Source organism: Amphiprion ocellaris, chromosome 4 (assembly GCF_022539595.1).
Source record: "Amphiprion ocellaris isolate individual 3 ecotype Okinawa chromosome 4, ASM2253959v1, whole genome shotgun sequence".
Classification (NCBI taxonomy): Eukaryota; Metazoa; Chordata; class Actinopteri; family Pomacentridae; genus Amphiprion; species Amphiprion ocellaris.
The window spans coordinates 40,523,663-40,545,862 of NC_072769.1; the positions used below are offsets into that span (position 1 = coordinate 40,523,663).

The 22,200-nt window shown below is 41.3% G+C and overlaps 1 protein-coding gene and 1 long non-coding RNA gene across 3 annotated transcripts in view; one reads left to right on the plus strand and one right to left on the minus strand.

Annotated features, from left to right (window-relative positions):
• The first annotated feature begins 8,312 nt into the window (after nt 1–8,312).
• LOC129348763 (uncharacterized) lies at nt 8,313–12,443 on the plus strand. The gene is made up of 2 exons (XR_008601450.1): nt 8,313–10,673; nt 11,943–12,443. It is a non-coding gene; the product is annotated as an uncharacterized LOC129348763 (long non-coding RNA).
• Nucleotides 12,444–16,061: 3,618 nt separating this feature from the next.
• Nucleotides 16,062–22,200, minus strand: part of LOC111588704 (syntaxin-10) — a 31,844-nt gene continuing 25,705 nt past the window's right edge. For both annotated transcript variants that reach the window (XM_055010022.1, XM_055010021.1), the window contains one exon: nt 16,062–17,384. In XM_055010022.1, the coding sequence (XP_054865997.1) occupies nt 17,260–17,384 (125 nt within the window). In that variant the 3' untranslated portion in view covers nt 16,062–17,259. The remainder of the gene's footprint in view (nt 17,385–22,200) is intronic.

Genomic DNA, 22,200 nt, shown 5'->3' on the forward strand with positions numbered 1-22,200 from the left:
GTACACCAGAGCAACGTGGGAATTAAAGGGGAATTACACGAAAGCATGCCTCAGAGGCTGTCCCTCATCACATGGAAGTATTCAGCTGAAATTTATTTCATGCTGAAGGAGGCTGCAGTAGATCTGACAGAAAACTTTAACTAGCTCAAAGTCCTGTGCGTTGGTTTGAAAGTTTCTGGCTTTGATGTGAGGTATTTAAAATCACAAAAAGAAAGCTGCTAAATAATGGAAATCACAGAAAAATGTTGGCATAGAAACAACCCTGAAAGTCACTCCAGTCATATTTGCCTTTGATACTTGCACAGCTGAATGATAGCTTTCAGAAAAAAAGAAAGAGCAAGAATACAGAAAAACTGACCTTCAGAATTCACAATACAGCTGAATACGCTCATCATCTAAACCCTGGATAGGGCTTTCTGCTCTTGTTCACTTTGAGGGGTTCTAGGTGAGCTTTTGATTTAGTGCCACTGGTATTCTGGCCCTCAGTACCACTGTGATGGTTCTAATGAATATTACAGTCTTCTTTCTGCCAGGTTTTAGTTTCAGTTGGACTGCAGCCTTTTAACGGTGACGAGATGTTAGCCGGCTGTAAATTCATGTAGTCGGTATTATTAAATGTTAAACAGATTTGATCAATGCTCAAACTTTGTGCGACCCCTTTAGTTTGTGTTTTAAAAATAGACAACAGGATGAAACAAAGAAGAATTTCTCCTTATTTGTGTCAGGTTCCAACTAATTACCTTCAAATCCTTTTTATACTTGGGGATAAAGAAGGAGGCAACAAACGCTGGTTTATTACCTCCCACCTAAGTTTGTGAACGTGTTTTTTAAAAGTGCGAAGAAGAAGAATTTCAAAATTTGTGATATACCAGCCAGTTACGGTTCCTGTTGCTTGACAGAAATTTAGAGTTGGTGTCGCTCTTTAAAGATTCTGCGTCTGCTTTTGTGGATTTGACAGAACCTCTGATACCTGGACTTTCTGAGTGTTTCTGTCGGCTGATGTTGCTTAGTTTGAAGTTAAATGTAACGGACAGCCGTGAATCATCAGTGTCTAACATGCACAACAGCACAACGCTTAATAATATTATTCCCTTGCTTGGATTGGTGAGCCAGACATACTACATTGGACTCCTGTTGCTGTATGATTCCCACTCTAAAAAAGCATATCAAAAACATATGCCTCAGTATTATCACCCTTAAAAATTACTCATACTTTAGAACCCAAATGAGAAAGGACTTCTCACACAATCAACATTCATTTTTTAATGTCTTTAACTGTACATCTTGCCTATGTTTTTCCTAATCAACAGAAAGAAACCTAAAGCACCTTACTGCCAGTGTGGCGTCAGGAGTGGACACGAACTGTTTAATGTCACACTCACAGGTTCATAATGATGTTTAGACTACCACACACACACACTCAAGGAGGAGAGTTTGCTATTTAACGGTCTCTGAAGCAAAGTGCAGAAACGCCGCTGTATAAAATCTAAATATTGGAACACCCCAGAACAGAACCAAAAAAAAAACAGCCTTTGAGGCATCTTGAACTGAACCAGTTTTATTGATCAGTGTTATGAAACAAGTTGTCTGCTTTTTATGACCTGGCTTTTGAGGAAAGATGTTTACGTGACTTTGTTTTTTTTTTTTTTAAATGTATATACATGTACATCAAGTTTTTTATTATTACTTTTAAGAAAGGCTATTAGTCAAAGAACCCTTGTCCTGAAGGCCAAGAGGAGGAAATAGGGAGGTGCAAGGTAGCAGTTTGTGTTGTTGTTGCTTTCAGACTCCTGCCTTGCCCCGCCGTCTATTCTGGAGCACCCGGTACGATTTCTAGAGACCCGACCGAGTTCAGTAGCTGAGGACAGACGTGAGAACGAGTGTGAGACACAGAGAAGGAAAGGACACGGTGATGGGGATGAGGGGAGGACATGGGGGTGATGGGACACAGTTTGCACATTTATTTTTTGTTTTCCATTTTAGAAATGGTTTGACTCCAGTGCTTTGTGTGAAACAAAAAGCACTGCATTAAAATGAGGGACAAGAAAAAATCTGAGATAGATTGAGAGGGAAGAAGAGGACAGTGTAAGTCTCTCTAGAGAGGAGGGAGGGAGGGAGGGAGGGAGGGAGGGATGAAGGAAGAGGGGGAGGAGGAGAGGTGGTGGTGGCTGGGATGCTTCGATGGGTTGGTGTGAATGCATGCATGCATACCAGTGTGTACGTACATGTGTGTTTCTGTGCATGTGGTTTGTTGTAGGGTGGGTTTGGGGAGACGTTTGTGAAGGCTTCGTGTTTGTGTGTGTGTGTGTGTGTGTGTGTGTGTGTGTGTGTGTGTGTGTGTGGGTGGGCGAATGATGTGTGGGTGTGTTTTTAATGTGCGTGTGTGTGCGCATATTAATGTATGTATGCAGTTTTTTTTCCTCCGCTCTCGCTTCCCTCTATCTCCATTTATGGCATGTTAATGTCTCCCTCCTCACTAGAAAGAGCTTTTGACAGTGGTACAGTGCTCGTGTGTGTGTGTGTGTGTGTGTGTGTGTGTGTGTGTGTGTGTGTGTGTGTGTGTGTGTGTGTGTGTGTGTGTGTGTAGTGCGCATGCCTATGCCAGGCTGGGTCTGCGTCTCGATCTATGTGCTGCATACGTGTGTGTCTGGCTTCATGCGGTGACTGCGCATGTCTGTCACTGTGTGGGTGGTTTGGGTGCTCAGCTCTGCAAGGTCTGTGTGTGTGTGTGTGTGTGTGTGTGTGTGTGTGTGTGTGTGTGTGTGTGTGTGTGTGTGTGTGTGTGTGTGTGTGTGTGTGTGTGTGTGTGTGTGAGAGTGGGTGGTATGTGCACAGAGGTTGAGATGAGTGGCTGTTTGTTTTTGTCTGCCTCACAGAGAGGCATACCTTTCTTTCCTCTGCCTTATACATGCGTGCACATCTGCAGAGTCACATATCTGCGTCCACAGCACACGCGTGTCGTATCAAAGCTGCACATGGATTGCGGCCATGTTGCGTTTCAAAGCTGCAGCTGTACTTTTCCTGGACGAGCTTTTTTTTAAAAATCATTTAAATGTATAGTCACTTCCAGACAAAGCAGATTACTTCTATCAGCCCTTCCTTCCTTCTAGACTTCCTTGTCTCCCACATTCCCTTCCTGAATGTCCCGTCGCTGCCTGCTAAACGTCCTGTAGTCCTGCATGGGACAGCAGCACAACTGCAGCCAGGACTCTGACACCCCCCCCCCCCCCCCCCCCCCCCCCCCGCCTCCATCTCTTCATTTTTTTCCCTCTTGCTCTCTGTCCTCGCTTCTCTCAGAGCGCTTCTCTGTCTTCTCTTTTCTTTGTTTACATCTCTTTCTGTCTCGCCTCCTCTTTATGTATACATTTCTCTCTGTCTCTCTCCCTGGCTGTCCCCTGATGTCTCTCTTCCTCTCTCTCTCTCTTCATACACACACACAGGAAGGAGCTAAATAGTGTCGGTCCCTTGTTGCTTCATTACGTGAACCATCATTTTCCATCCACCGCTGCTTCATTTCTGTCTCGACTCCATTTTCTTCACAGAATGCAAATCCCTGCCAAACTCTCCCCTGTATATCTGGATCCCCGTGCATGTGTGAGAGTGTGTGCATGTGTGAGAGTGTGTGCATGTGTGAGAGTGTGTGCATGTGTGAGAGTGTGTGCATGTGTGAGAGTGTGTGCATGTGTGAGAGTGTGTGCATGTGTGAGAGTGTGTGCATGTGTGGGTGAGCATTTGCCGTATACAACAACAGATGGGGCTGCCAAATATGTTGCTGCGTGTGTGTGTGTGTGTGTGTGTGTGTGTGTGTGTGTGTGTGTGTGTGTGTGTGTGTGTGTGTGTGCATACATGTGGAATGCAGATATGAAAATAAATGGGCGTTGGTAGATATGTCCAGACACTTCAGTGCTTTGTGTGTTTGCGGGACACTGTGATCCAGTGTAAGATAATTTTTTTGTGTTTACTGCACCTTTAATAATCAGACTATTGATGAGGAAGGTCTCTCTGTCCCTATATTCCCCTGGCTGCCGTGGTCAACCAATCAGAATTTCCACATGAGATGCAGCCAATCATGAGGTGAATACCAACCAGACTGTTGAACCAAGTGACCAAACGGGTTTAAAAAATATCATTGTAATTATCTCTGAGTTGAGCAGTGAGGAGAGAGGAGGAGGAGGTGGTGCTGTTCTTCCTGAGGAGGAGATGTTTGTTAAGAATCTCTCAGGACAGACGAGGCATTGCGGCATTCTGCCGTCACATGAGCGAAGCCTCAATCCAGACAAAGACACAAGAGTGAGAGGAGAGAGGGGAGACTAATGACAGGAGGAGGAGGAGGTGATTGTCTCTCTCTGGCCCTGTGCTGCCTAGATAAATACCTGGGTGCTGGTTTGTTTATGTAGCGTGGCATTTTGCAGAAGGGTGGGGTTAGGGGCTGAATGAATAAACGGTAGATTTGTCTAAATCCCTCAAAACAGCTCCAGCAAGACAAGCAGCCACTTAGTGGACGCCGACGGTGATCCAGATACAGAATGCAGCTTTGAAAAGTCTGGAAAACAAGAGAAACAAGCTGCATTCTTTATTCCACAAAGTTGAATTTGCACTAATTATATTGAAGAATAGAAAAAACATATTTTATGTCCAGAAACACATTTGGCAGATTTTTTTCCACCCCGCTGTCTTGTTAAGCGCTGCAATATGATAATGTGAAGACATTTTTGCTGCAACTGTAGAGGCGATCTGGCCTGGCTGGCTGTCGGTTTGCCAGCAGTTGTCAGTGTGTGTTACGTTAAACACCAGGCTAATCTTCAGGTCAAGAATTAGGGATCTGGAAAAACTGTGGCTTTTTGACTCAACAGGACCCTGATGAACAGAGGTGCTATGGATGTACATGTAGTTTGACAGTACAGTGGTTCCCAACCTTTCCTTATGATGCCTTATTTGATATGAAGTTGTATCTAATTTTAATAAAGAGTTAGACCTAGAGCGCAGAAGATCCAATAATTAAATAAGAAGCTGATCAACACTGTTACATTTGCTGGCTCTTGCTCCTCCTGTGATTCCAAATGTAAATATTTGCTTGTCTTCTCAGTTGTCTGTGATGCTAAATTGAATATCATTGGGTGTTTTAGACCGTTGGTTGGAAGAGACAAGCAGTTTGAAGGGCTCAGGAACCTGTGGTTTCACTCGCAAAACAATTTCTCAACAGAGGCAAAGTAATCGACAAGGAAAATAATAGCTGAAACCCTGGTTAAAATGATAGAAAAGAGAAAAAAAAAGCAATAATATGTGTAATTTCATGTAGCAGAGATAAGTTTTGCCAGACTTTCTATTGGTGTCACAGGGAACCACAGTGTTGTCTAATGGAGGCAGGAAAACAACATGGAAGTTGAACATTTTCTAATTTTGAAAACTAATTTTTGTCACTGTGAGATCTGTAAATGACAGGAATGTGGGAGTCGTGATCGGAGGGTGGAGGAGAGCTTTCTGTCTGTGGACGGGGCTTTGGACTGGGTTTCAGAACCAGGGTTTTTAATCTAGATTTGGTGTACTTACAACGAGCACAGCGAAAGCGTTACTTTCTTTAATATCTGTCTGTGTCCGTTTTATTTCCTCTCTGATTTTGAGGAAACGTTACAAGCCAGTAGCTGAACGCTGCTGAGAGAAGAAAGGAGAGAATGATTTTCATAAAGAAGTTTTGAACACTCCTCTGACCTACAAAGAGCAAAAAACTGTATTATAGAACAGTAAGCCTTGGACTATGGGCTGCATATCACACAGTATCTTTTTATGAGATATAAAACTTACCTGTGACCTTTTAAAAGTCATCACAGGTTGCAGTTTTTGCCCCTTTGTAGGGCAGCTATGACTGAGCACAGTTTTCTGACTAAAGGTTAAGTGGGGCCAGAGCAGAAGTTTTTTTGTTTGTTTTTTTCTCAAAGCGATGAAAGTTAAATTTTCTGTTATCGTGTTCATGTTTCCTACATTTAAGTTAGCGTACTGTAGTTCTTGAAAGTTCTTTTAAAGGAGATGCTACTAATAAGTCAACATTAACACCTGTATGTAGAGTTGCCAAGTTGTGTTAAAAAAAATTACAAAAAGAGAAAGCGGAGACATGGTTAGCTGTAAAATAGTTTAGAGAAAGAGAACCACATATTTTTGCATTGTTGTATGATTGAGGTGCTGTGGGTGGGGAGGGTGGAGGCGTGTTTAATGCTGTTGGGTTTTACTGTACTGCAGCTGTTGCCGGGACGGAATCGGGAGCCGACTGAAAAACGGACGGACAGTCGAGGCAAACAAAACGCTGCCAGGCTCACTTCATGTTAAGGCTACAAGTCTGAATGTCTGTTTTGTAAAAAGTGGATGAAATGGATGAAATCTTACTCGACGTTTCAAACACATCTTTGCCAAGCTTGCCTAAACTTACATCACAAATCGACCCAAAGTAAGTTTACTTGACCTGGTTCTCGGACCAGCTTTTCCACAAAGAATAAGCTACTGCTGCTTGAATGTTTTTTTTTCCTCTTTAGACGCCACCCGGTGGTTGAATGCAGCTACTGCAACTCAGAGAAGGGGGGGCTCGGCCGCTGCAGTAACTGCTGACACCACCAGGTGGCGGGATCCCACGAAGCAGTGATCCTGCAGAAGCTGTGATTGTAATCAAAGAGTCTCGATCACTGTATTCATCTGAGCACCTTAACAGCAGGCCGCCGGAGGCTTCTGCTGCTCATGTTTTCAAATCCGACACAAAATCCACCAAAACGTCCACAACTCGTGGGCCGCGATGCCAAATAGAGCTGTCAGTAGATTGAGAGTTGCTGACGTGACTTCCAAAAGAAAAGAGCACTGCAGCCGTTCTTGTGCTTCGACTCCTCCATCCAGGAGCCGCTCCGTCTGTTTTTCACTCCCGGTCGCCGTCTTGGCTGCTGGTCCACAGAAAGGAACAAAAGTGATGAGCAGAGAGTGGAATAGTCTTTAAAAAAGCACCTTTGGGCGAGCGCTCAACTGTCATGGAGAGCCAAAGCCCTCTGCACCTTCCTGAGCGCACTCACTGTGTCACTCCTGGCTGTGGTGTGGATGTCGGTGTCGAAGTGGGGGGTGGGAACTGTAGATGTAATGTGAGTTTTTGCTTTAAAAAAAAAAAATATTGGTAAGTTCCTTATTTTTGTTGTTTTTACCTTTTTGTACTATTATTCCCTTTTTTTATTTTGTATGTTTGTTTCTCTTCTCTCTGTATGACATTTGTTGTTTACTGTAAAGCGATGGGGGTGCACCCTTCGACCTGCCTCCACTGGGTGGGAGTAGGAGAGATTGGGGGGCGGTCCAGTTGGCTGAGGGTTACCTGTAGAGGGTGAAGGCTGGTGCTGATTCAAACAGGGTTCCTACACAGACCTGGAGAGGAATCAGGAAAAAACACCAAGGAAGGTGCGACAACCCAGCAAGCATCTGATGCTCCATTTGTTCAGAGTCAACCCAAAACTTTCAGTAGAACTGGAAACCCAACTTTCAGAAGTTCTCCTCAAAATGTCACATTATTTTCATCTCAAATCAATGAAGTGAGCTTTGATGTCTTTCCAACTCCAATTTCTGTCAAAGCGCTCATGGTGTTTGATGGGAAAATGCTCTGATTTCTGAAATTTTTGAATTCAGTCAAAATGTGAAAGGAAAAATCCTCCCTGAGCAACATTAACTAAGCAGCACAGGTGTTGAAATCACGTTTACGCCTGCCATATTATCACCTGAAAGTGTTGAGAAAGCACATCTGGTGGCACATCCAACTGAGAAACATTGTCTTATTTGAACTCCTGCACCTAAACGCTGATGGGAATGTGGCCAAATTGAGACAAATAAAAAGTCTTAATGTTCGATAGCAGTTTAGGAAGCAGAAGGTGGATTTTTCCTGTGTAGAGACCCTGCTGAACACCTGGAGGAATGTCAGCATTTGTGTTACTCTGTATTAAAACTGGCTAAACTTGAGAACAGAGGAGAGCGGGAAGGGGACGGAAGATTCTTAAACCAAGATCATGATCCTAAGGGGAAGCCTCACGGTTTATCTCCACCTCTCCATCCCTCCCTCTCTGCTCAGCCGCCTTCCTCCACCTCTTCCTCCACCTCTTCCTCCACCTCTTCCTCCTCATCGCGGCCTCTCCTGCCCTCTAACTCTCTTTTCCTGCTGTCTGCTGGTCTATAGTCTTCTATTCAGAAACATTTACTCTGCTCTTTCCCAAATCCCCACACACCAGAGACAACACACACACTCTCACACACACACACACACATCTATATATATCTATATATATCTATATATATATATATATATATATATATATATATATATATATATATATATACTGTATATGTATACATGAATACAAAACGGGCAAACCTCTGAGATGCAGAAGCTCGCAGCCACACCTGCAGACTCTCAGAATGTGCTGCAGGACACGTGTGCGCGTCTTCGTGTCACTGATGCAGTTTTTTTTTTTTAAAAAAAGAACCAGTTTACCTCGGAAGCTCTCAGCCATAGCAGACCTTAACCCCCACAGATATCTCAGCGCTGCAAGCAGCTTCGGAACTGCTGTGGCTGCCATTACAAAGCAGGTACATACTTTTTTGTTTTTCAGGAACAAACCCAGGGGCCTCAGCAGAGCCTCCCGGGCCATTTGAATGCGTACAGTGCAGGGTTTTTACAGAAACGGGACACAAGTCGAGAGTCCATGTCAACACAGTCTTACCTCAGAATCACAGTACAGAACCGGGAGTGGGGGGGCGGGGCTTACATATGATAATGGCAACCGTGAATGACTATTTTTTATTCCTTCTCTTCCTTGTCTCTGGTGTTGTTGGGTAAAACAGTCTGCAGAACTCTTTCTTTTTCGCGTTTTTTTCCCCACTATAAACATATAAATATATAAACTGTACATTATGACATAGAAGCACTATCAAAGTTTGATTGTTAGATGTGCACTCGCAGCATGAGGTATTATTCTTTATTATTCTTCATAGCCCAGAAAAATGAAAAAGTGAAATAACAGCTTTTGGAAGTAAAAAAAAAAAAAAAAGCAAAAAAAAAATAACGAAAACAATGCAGTAGCATCTACTGATGTCAAAGAAAATACCCAACCTCATCCCACTACACACACACACACACACACACACACACACACACACACACACACACAGACCTTTACCCCAGCCCTGCCCCCCTCCATCCAACCAATTGCCCACCCCGCTGCCCCCCCGCCCCGTGTACATGCCAGTGTTTCCCTCATGTGTTCCAAGTGCCAATAACTTTGTGAATTCCTAACTGTGACCCAGTAATAAAGATAATTGCACATTAACTACTGTAAAGAGAAAAAGAAACCAGACTGATTAAAAATGAGGAAAAATCTGAATATCTTAATAAAAGGTTTGTAACAAACAGGACTGACCTTACAGCTGTGTTGGCTCTTTAATTCCTCGTCTTTATCCAGAACACCTTCCACGATGGAAAGCAGTTTTAGCCCACATGTTGTGCTGTTATACTTTGGCTCTTAAGCCGCGATTCCACAAGCACCTACTCGGCGCGGTGCGGCTCGGCTCGTCTTTGTTTGCGAGCGTTTCCATATGGATTAGTGCATGGTATCAGGCACGATTTTCCGTACCTTCTAGGCTGAGGTTCCAAGTGAGATGAAGTGAGCCGAGATGTGACGTCTACATAGTGCAGGCCACTGATTGGACAGGGAGTGACGACACACGAGAGCGACTCCAGCACGAAAACAAAACCGGCATTTAAAAAAAACTAAACAGCGACGGTGTGCATTGCTCTTCACGGACCTCTCTGTTCTTTATAATTTTAATATGACAGCCAGACCTGTACAGTGGGTGAATGAAGAGGTTGAGACTTTTCTGTCTTTGGTAGTGGACCAAAGAATACAGAGGGAGCTGGACATAGAAAGTTTATCAGGAGGTCTCTGAGCGGATGGCCGCTCACATATACAGTAGACTGTATATAAAGAGGACAGAAGCAGTGTAGGGAGAAGCTGAAAAAGCTCAAAAATGACTATTGGTCCACCAAGGACCACAGCGGCCGGCGTGGGTCAACCAGGAGGTGTTGGAAGAGGTTTAATTGAAGCTATTTACTGGCACCACACCAGCCAGTAACAGGAGGGAGACTCAGCTGCTGCATGTTGGAGACGTTCAAGAATGGTGAGTGTTTTGTGACTTCAAGAAACTTTTACATCATTTATCCCATTGGTGGCAAGCTCCCTTTAAGCAAACAAGTATATTTAGAAAGTAACGTCCTTGTCTCCTGTAGCAGACAATAAGCTAGCTAGTTAGCCATCGGCGCTAGCTAGTTAGCCATCAGCGCTAACTCTGTGCTCCGCTTGTATTTCGTGCTGCTGTTTCTAACGTTTAGCTCTCAGAAGCTAATACTTCAGTCAGCATGACGAACTAAGCTAGTGGTCGTACAGGTTTATGTTTTTCACAAGTTACAATGTCGTATTTTTCGTGTACTTAGGGTGAGTGTTTATTTCTGTTCAAGAATCCCTTTCCACATGCGAAGCCTGCTCCACCTCCGTCATGGAGCCCCCAGCTCCCTGCCTCCTCTCCAGCATCAGCTTCAGCACCAGTACCAACTCGGACACCGACCCCGTCAACATCAACCTCCAGCACGTCACAACAACGTCTTATCACCGGTAAGACACGTTAAACAGAGAGCATGGTTGATTTTCGCATTGTTATTATTGCTACAGGTGTAAATGCCTGCAAGCATGATCAGAACAGTGAGACCAACGACCAAGAATTCAGACAGGTGTAAATGCAAACTGTGCAGCAGGCAGCTCAGGAACACCTGATGAAAGCTACATGTAGCTACAGTGACACATGAACAGAACACATGCAGCTGCATTTATTTTTTCCATTGACTTAACAAGAAAGTCACTCTAATTAATTTACGTTCTGGTGCGGTGTAGTATTGCAACCATTCTTCTTATAGTCACTTGGTAGCTGTGAAACTGGATGAAAATATACATAGAAATAAGAAAACACAGCTGTTCTTAGTAACTCCAAAATGTGCACAAGATGAAATGAAGCTCACACCATGTTGTTTTTAGTTGTGGTGGAGGAGGTACTGCTTGTGTATCGGTTAAAGAGTGCCAAAAATTTATTAAAGTAAAACTATCAAAGACATGATCATGATTGAAAATCAATGGACGGGTGGCTAAACACATCACATCATAGCTGTGGAGTCCTTCAAGCTCCTGGGGACTACAATCTCTCAGGACCTGCAGTGGGAGACGAACATCCACTCCATCCTGAAAAAGGCTCAGCAGAGGACGTATTTCCTACGACAGCTGAGGAGACATGGCCTGCTGCAGGAGCTGTTGATCCAGTTCTACACTGCAGTCATCCAACCTGTCATGTGCACCTCTGGATCAGCCACACAGCAGGACAGAAACAGACTACAGCCTATAGTATGGACTGCAGAAAACATCAGAGACCCCACTCACCCTGGACATAAACTGTTTCCCCCCTCCCCTCTGGCAGGCGCTACAGATCCCTGTACACAGAAATCACCAGACACAAGAACAGTTTCTTCCCCACTGCCATCACTGTAATAAACAGCTGAGCCATTCCTACACACCTGTACAATAGTCAGTATTCAAATGGACATGTACAGCATTTTTTTCACCATGAACAGCATTCTCTGCTTTTGCACTACTGTGTTTATAGCAATTATCGTTTTGCTAATGTGTTTATTCCAGTCTAGCTGTAAATTTCTGTATATATTGTTTTTAATTTTGCTACTTTTTTTTCCTCCCTGTTCCTCTTTCTATAGTTTATTTTTTATTATTCTCTTCCATATTCCTAGTGTGACACCAACAGCCGAAACCAAATTCCTTGTATATTGTGTACTTACTTGGCCATTAATGCTGATTCTGATCACTTTTCTGTCTTTGGTCTAGGCAAGAGGAAAAGGTGCAACAGAAAATTGGACCTTCCAAGTGTCCTTGTGGAGATGCAGGCTGAGAAGGAGCGGAACCGGCACCCAGCATGATGAGAACATCTGGTTGCTCCTCAGCGAGGCAAGAGAGAATGAAGCGGCCTTGCAGTGGAGGAGATGGCCCAGAATGCTGCCTTCAACCAGTCATTCCTGGGTGTACTGGAGCAGCTGGGGCAGGTAGTACTGGGTGTGCTGGGGCAGCTGGGGCAGGTAGTACTGGGTGTGCTGGGGCAGCTGGGGCAGGTAGTACTGGGTGTGCTGGGGCAGCTGGGGCAGGTAGTACTGGGTGTGCTGGGGCAGGTAGTGGGCAGCCAGCGAGTCCACCTCACAGAGACTTGAGATTTAGTTGTATATAGTTTTACTTTTAGCCCTCCACTGTAGGAGAGGCCCACCACAGTTTGTACTTTGAACATTGTAAATAGTTTTGATTTTGCTGCTGACTAATAAACTATTTTGTGACTTATGTGATTGCATCATAACTTTTCATTTTGTCTGTTAAGACTGGTAGGAAAAGATACAACAGTCTGAACCAAACAATTCTGTATTCCCTAATAATGCATTTATGTTTAATGGGATTTAACATGTTTTAATACAAACTCCTTTATGGTTCATAATTCCGTTGACTGAATTACACCAAAGCAATACTGATTTATCAAACTGGAATATTCTTAAAACAGCTGTTTTAATGTTTTGGTGTTTAATTTGTCATGTAATCTTGCTAACCTTCACAAATAAAACAATAGCACAGACACATCTGCAAAAGGTACAAAAGTTTATTGTCAGAATTGCATTAAAGAAAACAATAGCGGTCCGGGGACAGAAAAACAGAAGTATAGCGAGAAGAATAACTTAACTTCTGCATGACACGTAGTGCATCAGTGCATCCTGTACATCTCTGCCCTCCTCCTCTACACCTTGTGCCACTGCAGGCTCATGTGCTGCTGCTTCAGGTAAATCCCATGAAGTCTCATCAGAGAGCATCTGAAACACATACACAGCATACATATTTTAATACCTAATAGAGACAAACTGCAGCCATTACAGGGTCGTTCACAGGACTGATACACGATAGCTAGCGAACTAGCATTAGCTTACCCTCATATGTCGTCTCGTTCATATCCTCGTCTTCGGCTTGATGCTGCTGCATCGCCTCCCAAACTCTCCTGTGTGTCTCCTGAGTGTTCCGACTCGCTGCTCTCAGTTTTCTCCGACTCTTCTATTACTTTGAATCTGACAGAAAGCCACAGACCGAGCAGCAGGTGAACCATCGTCTCCGTTATGTTGCGTTTGTGTCGCACGCAAATGACGTTTAGGGACTTTCGGCTCGCTGCGCTATGACGACTCCACCCACGATGAGGCTATATGGAAAAACAACTAAACCGAGACGAGCCGAGTCAAATACAATAGTGGCGAGCCGTACCTTGCCGAGTAGATGCTTGTGGAATCGCGGCTTTAGAGTTTTCCGCAACGGTGATCACTGTGGTAACAGATTGCGATTTTAAGCCTCGATTATACTCCATTGCAGACACGTAGTTTTTGCTAACATATTATTTTTCTGCATAGTAGGTCATAGCTACTTATTGTGTACATGTACACTACTGCTGAGAATGCACAACATTTTAAGGATAAGGATAAACTTTATTGATCCCACAGTGGGGAAAGTTCACTGTTTGTATATATACAGTCATGGAAAAAATCTTTAGAACACTCTTGTTTTCTTCAATTTCTTGTTCATTTTAATGCCTGGTACCACTAAAGGTCCATTTGTTTTGACAAATAAAATGATAACAACAAAAATATCTCATAAGAGTTTAATTTCAGAGCTGATATCAGACATTTTCCTTGGTTTTCTTGATAATAACCAAAATCCCTTCAGTTCTTCTATCAGTAGCTATGGCATTGTTCTGCCACAAACAGGTTTTAGGATTCCATGTTTTCTTTTCTGTCTGTTTTAGTCACATGATCCACACAGGAGTTAGTGCTGATTCATAACCATTGTTTCTGATGACTGCAGCCATGTGTCTTGGATGTTCTCCACCAGCTTCTGATCACAGCAGCCCATTCTTGTTGAACCAATTCTAACTAGTTTGCTTTGTTTTTGGGCTTGTGGTTCTCCATTTAGCATTTGATGATTTTCCACAGGTTTTCAGTTGGATTTAGATCTGGTGATTGAGCAACCAAGGCATGGTTCCAATGTTCTGGTTCTCCATCCAGGCTTTAACTGACCTTGTCTTGTTGGAAAATCCAGTCATTGGAGGCAGGAAAGAGTTTTCCAGCTGATGGAAGAAGACTGTTTTCCAGAGTAGCTCCAGACATGACCTGGTTCATTCACCCTGTTCCACCCAGACTGAAACTACCCCAGATGGTCACTGATCCACCCCCATGTTTTACTGTAGGGGCAGACAGTCTGGTTTGTAGCTTCTCCAGGCTTCCTCCTAACCAGTAAGTTGGCTGGATGGACATCAACTGAAAACTGGATCCATCCCTGAAGAGAACCTTAGCCCAATCATCAACAGTCCAGTCCTTGTGATCCCAGCAAAGAGTAACCAGCTTTCCTCTGCCTTTCACTGATGAAGGGCTTCTTCCTGTCCTGTGTGACTTCAGACCAGCTTCAACAAGTCACTTTCCAACTGTCCTTGTCCAACAAGTCCCATTTCTCCACAGCGTCCACTCAGTTTAAGGTCCCTGGAGGTCTGAGGATGATTCCTGACAGGAACGGATGAGTGACGGTCATCTGGTGGGTAGAAAGACGTTTCCTGACCAGCTAGCAGTTTGGTAGAACCATGCTGGGCTTGTTTTTCTTGGCATAATGAACGGCTGTCTTGGAGATCTTCAGTTTTTTGGCTATCTGTCGCTCACTCATGATAGCTGCCTTTGTGGCTTCACATAATTCTTTAGTTTTAGGCTTTATCTGAGAGCTGACAGCTTCTGAGTTGTGCTACGGCTTGAATGTCAGCAGGAACCCACTCTAGACCTTTACATGTGCTGCTGATGACATGAAATGTCCTCTTATATACTCTGGAATACAGTGAAGCTGAAGAATGTCAAATAGGACATAAAGTACTATGGAATAAGCTACATTTTTTGTTGTGTTCATTGTATTCATTAGGTAGTATACCAGTAGTAGTACCAGGCATTAAAATGAACAAGAAATTGAAGAAAACAATCTAATCATTTTTTCCATGACTGTATCTACTATAATAGTGTTTAAACTGCATGCAGATGAAATTAGACTATTCTATTTTCCAGTTGACCTGGAGTCTGGTCAGAGGACTTCGTTCCATACAACTACAGTAGATTGGTATCGACATAATCCATACATGAACATTTATGCAGGCATGCACGGCAATGCCTCGTACACGGCTGTGCATACACAAGTTTTGGAGCTGAAGCTGGATTGGAATAGACCAAAGTACAGTCCAATCACGATGCCAGCTGCCTCTCAAAAGGCTCCTTCATCTGGCAGGTGGCAGCACTTCTTCTGAGGGGAAGCTGAGCTGGCCCAGCAGAACTTTGGAGATGTGTTCCAGTGGTTGGTGGATGTGTGGGGAGATAGAGAGGGACCTTTGAACTGTTCACAAAGGAAAACAGGGAACCCATTGGTAGTTTTAGTTTAGGGTGCTACTGCGGTGTGTTTTTGGGTTTTAAGAGGTGAACAGGAAGAGTTTTTTTTCCTATTGATTATCTTTTACTTTGTTCCTGGTTGGAATGCCCATCAATGTCAACATGAAGTTCACTTTTAGTTCTGTTTATTTATTTTTATTTTACTAACACCCATTTGCTTTTAACCCCCTCACATGTTGTGTTGTTGTAAACTTACTCTTTCAAATAAATACTCGTCTAACCCTCTGGAAACCAGCGTTTGGACTGTTTTTCTGTTGCTCCTCACCTACTTCAGACAGCTGGGACATAACAACGTTTTGTGGACTAAAGGCTTTTCTATGATGTTTTTAGAGCGACATGCTAAACTATGACAATTGTTGAGCGACATGCTATACTATGACATTTTTTAACCCTCCTCATAATGACATTTGAGATTTATGGTGCTGTTATTTGTTTAGTCCAGACTAAATGACAGAAATCCACAACTGTAATTTTATTTCAGGACTCGGTTATTAAATGTCAAAACAATCCATGTGACTCTAAAAACTCAACAGCTTTTAAGATTAAACTCTCCACAAGGATCCAAAATAAGTTGGACTTCTACATGAGAGCTTTAATTCTTCTTCATCTACTTCCTGAAAAGTTTGGTCAATAAAAAAGACAAAAACTAATATTTTCAGCTGAACTAAAGACAGACTTTGTGATTTTTCTGCTCACATGTTGTGTTGTTGTAAACTTCCTCTTTCAAATAAATATCCTCCTAACCCCCTGGAAACCAGCGTTTGTCCTGTTTTTGTGTTGCTCCTCGGCGACCCTAGACAGCAACACACCATACTATGATGTTTTTACAATGATGGTTCTACTATGGAACCAGTTTGACATGTTCAGGTGTTCTTTGTGTGAAAACTCAGAGATTTCAGGGATCAGAAGGTGGTTTTCAACTTTCTTTGTTAACTTTCTGCTTCAAATTTAAAGAAAAATTCCTTCACTAAGCCAGCCCTCTGGACTTCCAGTAAGCTGTGTTCCTATTGGCTGTCCAGGTGGCTGCTTGGTGTTATCAGGAACACCTGAGCAGCTCAGTGTCTTCCTGCTTTATTTAGCTGCAGACAAACATTTCCTCTGCTTCTGTTCACCAGTGAACCGGGTTTGGCTCCGTTATTTACTTTGTTCTTTAGGCGTTGGCTTGCAGCTTCCAGCAGTAAAATCGTCTTTAATGTGTTTCTTGGTGTGTTTTAGGGCTTTGTACTGGATAGTTGTCTTGGTAAAGGTGGTTCTTTAGCCACAGTTAGCACATGGTGCGAATGTGTGCAGTGATTAGTGGATTTGGTACAGCTGAGTTGTGTCTTTATCTTGGCTGTAGTGAGTCTTCAGAGGTTTTTGCTCAGACACATTCTGTATTCTTGTTTGAGAACAAGCATTGGTTGTCCAGAAGGTAAGAGTTCCTGTCCTGATTCTCTGTTCTCAGAGGTTCTCTGGTAGGCTGCAGGAGACTTTAGCATTTGGGTTGTGCTAGTTTGGTTTTTGTACGATTTCATTTGGACGACTATCTTGAGGCCCCTCCATGTGGTTTAGTGAGATTTTCTGGAACAGTTCTACAAAGCAACCTGCAGCAGAAGAGACTTTGAGAGTTTTTAGGAAGTTCTGGAGACCAGACTTTAGAGCAGCAGAAATATTTGTCAGCAGTTTGAGCAGGAGAAGGTGAGCTTCAGAGTAGAAATGAGAAGGAAACCTTCTTGACCCATGTGGTGAGGTCCTGTACCAAGAGTTTGAGCAGGTTGTGAAGAGTCTGTAGTTCTTTGGTCTGAAAGCACAAGAAGAGTCGACTCAGCTGCTGTAACAATGTAAATTTCCCCTGGAGTGGGGAGAAATAAAGAACTTTATCTTATCTTATCTTATCTTAAAGGAGAAAACAGGAGATATTGTTTGTTCTTCTGTCACTGCAGTTTCCAGTTTCCTTAGACTGAATATCAAGTTTATATTTTAAATGATTTCCCATGTGAGCCCAGGAAGACTTCAATAAACTCCCTCCATCCCCTGGACACAACAGATTTTATTACCATGTTAAATCTTTTTATTTTTTTAATGTTTTTGCGTTTGAAGCCTAGTTTTAGCATAGTTTTTTCTCTTTGCTTGTTTAGTTTTGTCATCTGCGTGAAAGGTGCTAAACAAATAAAGTTGAATTGATAAACTGAATAATTGACTAACTCATGATTGTGACAACAGAAGTATTTTCATTGTGATTTAAGGGTTTATTTCATTATTAAGGTTGGGGTTAAAATCTTGACAGAAAAAGAAGGTTAAAGAAATAAAGTACATAACAAAAAGCAATTAAATCAAAGGGAAAAAAATTATACAATAAAACTTTAAAAGAAATGTTTTTGTTTAAAAAGTATTTTTTAAATGTTTAACTATGTAAAATATTTTCTCTGTAATTTTTAATAATTTTATTTAAAACATTTTGTTTAATTTCATACTTACGTTTTGTATCGTGTTTAATTATCTCATTCAATATTTTGTCGGTTTAATGAAGTTAAATATTAAATACAATTAAAAGCCATGAAGTTAAATATTAAATACAATTAAAAGCCATTAAACCGACAAAATATTGAATGAGATAATTAAACACGATACAAAACATGTAAGTATGAAATTAAACAAAATTTTTAAAATAAAATTATTATAAATTACAGAGAAAATATTTTACATAATTAAACATTTAAAAAATACTTTTGAAACAAGAATAAGATTAAACATTTAAAAAATACGAAACATTTAATTAGATTGTTAAACCTTTAAAAAGACAAAACATTTAATTAAAAAATTAAATGTTTGATTAGAAAATTAAATCTTAAAGACAATAAAACTTTAAATAGGAATTAAACAGAACATACAATGAAGCATTTAAAAAGAAAATTAAACATTAAAAGGTGGTAAAACATTTAAAAAGAAAAACCTTAAAGATTGAATCGAAAAATTAAACATTGGGAAAGAAAAGGACATTTTTCAAACAAGTCGATAAAACATTTGAAAAAACAACAATTAAACATTCGAAAGACAAAACATTTCAAAATCAAATCAAACATTAGAAAAGAATAAAAGGTGAGAAAAGAGCAAAACTAAACATTTAAGAAGAATCAAACTAAAGACAAAACATTTGAAAAGACACCAGTTAGACTTTAGAAGATCAAATTAAACAAAAGAGACAATAAAACGATGAAAAACAGCAAAAACAGATGAAAGTCTTAAAGTGTTTTCTAGTCTGAAATGAAAACATCAAGTTGTTTCTTCAAACATTTCCTCTTTCTATGTTCTTGGTTTGATTGTGGACAGATTTACTAAGAATTCATTTCAGAAAACTGCTTTCCAGATAAAGTCTACTAGTAGTTGAAGGCATCGATCAAACTAATGTTACCTTCCGATCTCCACAAACTTTACTGTTTAGTGAAGAGAATCAAAGTTTGTTGAGGATTTCTCAAAAACCCACAGGTGAAGGTCTGAGAAGAACTCAGATGGATGATCTAAATGTGAAATCAAGACTCATGGTCACAAGTTTTAAGGCTTCTGTTAACCAGAAAGTTCAAACTAACAGAGAAGTACTGAGAAACTTTTAAGATTTCAGTCCTCAGACTGTCTGAAGGTTCAAACTAACAGAGAACTACTCAGGAACTTAGAAGATATCAGGCCTTGGACTGTCTGACAGTTAAATCTAACAGAGAACTACTGTGGAACTTAGAAAATTTCAGCTCTCAGAGTGTCTGAAGGTTCAAACTAACAGAGAACTACTCAGGACCTTAGAAGATATCAGTCCTCAGACTGTCTGAAGGTTCAAACAAACAGAGAACTACTGTGGGACTTAGAAAATTTCAGCCCTCAGACTGTGTGAAAGCTCAGGTCCTGAAGACTCGGGAGGTGTGGAGGCTTGGAAAGTCTTGGAACTGAGGGTTCCACCCTCCAGCACAAAGGCTGAAGTCCAGCCTCCTGAGAAAAACGGTCGAGTCGAGACTCGAGTTAAAAAAAAAAACTCGAAAATGACAAAAAATAGATGACAAATATGCAAAAAAAAGAAGAATTAGTATCTGAGCGAGTAGCTCAGGAGATAAGAAGAATGACTACAGACTCGAAGGTCACAGGTTCAAGACCCGCCACTGGCACTTTTCTTTCTTTGTCTTTGTCAGGATTTTCAAAAAATTTAAGAAGGGTCTGGTCTTGAACCAGCGACCTGCAGCTCCATAGGCAAATCCTTAACTCACTGAGCTACAGATCAGATAAAAAGAAATAAATTCGTCGTCCCTTTGCCATCGTAGTTTCTGAAGTCACCACATGGGTGGAGCCAAGGCGGAGTCTGGGTGGAGTCAGGGCGGAGAGTAGGCAGGGAGGTGGGTGGCGGCCTCCCCCCTCTACTCCCCCGCCTCCCCCCACCACCCACCACACCTTCCCCCGCCCGACGAGTTCTTCGAGTCTCCACAGGTTTTCCTGAGTTTCTTGAGTCTCCACGAGTTCTTCGAGTCTCGAGAGGTTTTCCCCAGTTTCTGGAGTTTCCACCAGGTCAGAGGCAGAACAAGTTGTCATGAAGAGGTGTTGAAGTCGGCCAGGATGGACTGACTTTTTACAGCGACTAGAAGGAAGACCACTAGAAGAGCAGGTCTTTAACCACCATCCATAAAATCCATGGAGTCGCTCCAGAGAAATGAAGGGAGGTCAACTTTTATCAACCTCCATCCAGATGTTCAACTTGATATCTTTACTTGGAGATTTTTAGCACCACAAACCTTTAGAATCACACTTTATTATCATTTATTAGGACTTTAATGGAATCCAGCAGCAGATTTAGTTTTTGTTGACAAACTTTATTCTTGTCGTCGTGGGACTGCAGTATTTAAAACTCTTCCTTCTATTGACCTCATGTTTATTAGTTTTAGTGGAGGAAGTTATTTTGTCAGTCTCTTAAAAACCAAATAATAAATTGAATTAGTCAAGAGGTTTAAATTTCTTACTTTGTCATATTTTAAATATGACAAAAAAATATAAAAATAAAGCGTCTTGAGACAATTTGACTTGTAATTGGTGTTATATGAATAAAATAGAATTAAAATTGTATGTATCTTGTAATGTTGGAGTAATTCAGCCATATATGCTGGAAAACACATTTTCTTTGTCCATTAATCTGTTAATGGTTTTCTCCACTAATTCATTTCTTCTTTTGGTTTATAAAATATCAAACCCAAATATATTCAGTTTACTGTCATAAAAACCATAAAGATTTACATTCATGATACAGGAATCAGGCGGTTTTTCACTTTTTATCTTAGTTTAGTCAGAAAGATAGTTGATAATGTGTGAATTGTTGCAGCTTGTGAGCCGTAGAAGGTTTTAATCTTTGGGGCCGGGTGTCAGAAAACATGTAGAAACCAACATCAACAAAACACTCAACAAAGATTTGAACATCATTAAAGGGAAATTCAACTTTTGCATGACAATGTCTAATTAAAGGAAATTTATTTCCAACGTAAATGTGTGATATTCATCCTCTGGAGCTTTCTCTTCACATTGTCTTCCACCTGGACTGGTTTGGTCGGGAGCATGTGCAACAAACATTTGAAAAACTGCACTTTAACATCAATGAATGACACTGAAGTTTAATCTCTACATAAATGATACTGAGTCTGGATGTGCTGCTCTGTCATTAACTCCTAAGTTTAGGGAAAGTTCAAACAAAAGAGGACAGTTCAGATCAGACTTGAGAATGAGCTTATTCTGAACAAACATCTCAGACTTTCTGAGCTTCAGCACCTCCAGCAAGATATTTTAACAACAAGCAACTCAAGAGATCCAGAAGTTGGAGAGAGTTAGCTTTAGCTGAGCCAAAGAACATGTGGGATGCTAACCTAGCAAACATTTCAGACTTTCCTCTGTGAATTCTGAGAAATAATTTCCTATTTAATGACAGAGCTACACATCTTAACTCAGTCTCATTAAAACAGACTCTAATTCAGTGTCATCCATCCATATTAAAGTGCACTTACCCAAAATGTTTGTTGCATGAGCTCCAACAAAACCTGTCCAGGTAGAAGGCCACTTTGACAAACAGGAAGTGGACGATTCCAAGCAGATTTATAGAAGGGGGAACCGGACTGTACTAAGTGTGGTCCAGTATAGAGGGGTGTTTTGTGGGTTTTTAAGGCTGATAATGATTATTAGCCAGAAATTTGGAGTAGATATTCATTTGCAGTAAATGAAAGTATTTAAAATCTTGGAGTTAAACTTACAAGAACACAAACTCTAACAGAAAACTTTGTTGATACGTCTTTGTTTTGTTTACAGATGTTAAGTTAACCCTTTAACATCCTCACCAAGAAAAAGGCAATGAAAAAATTATTTCTTTATATTTCTTATCGCTTTGTGGCACTAATAACAACAATGTTTTTTTTTTATGAAGAGACCCAGTGATTTTTAAAATATTGACCGCTACCAAATGGTTGAGAAACATTATTTTACCCTTTTAAATCTTTTTTTTTTTTTTTTTTAACATTTAAATGACACATTTGTGTTCAGCAACTCCTTAGGCACCATAATATGTCAAAAGTATTACTTTACCTTTGAAAATCACAGCAAACAGA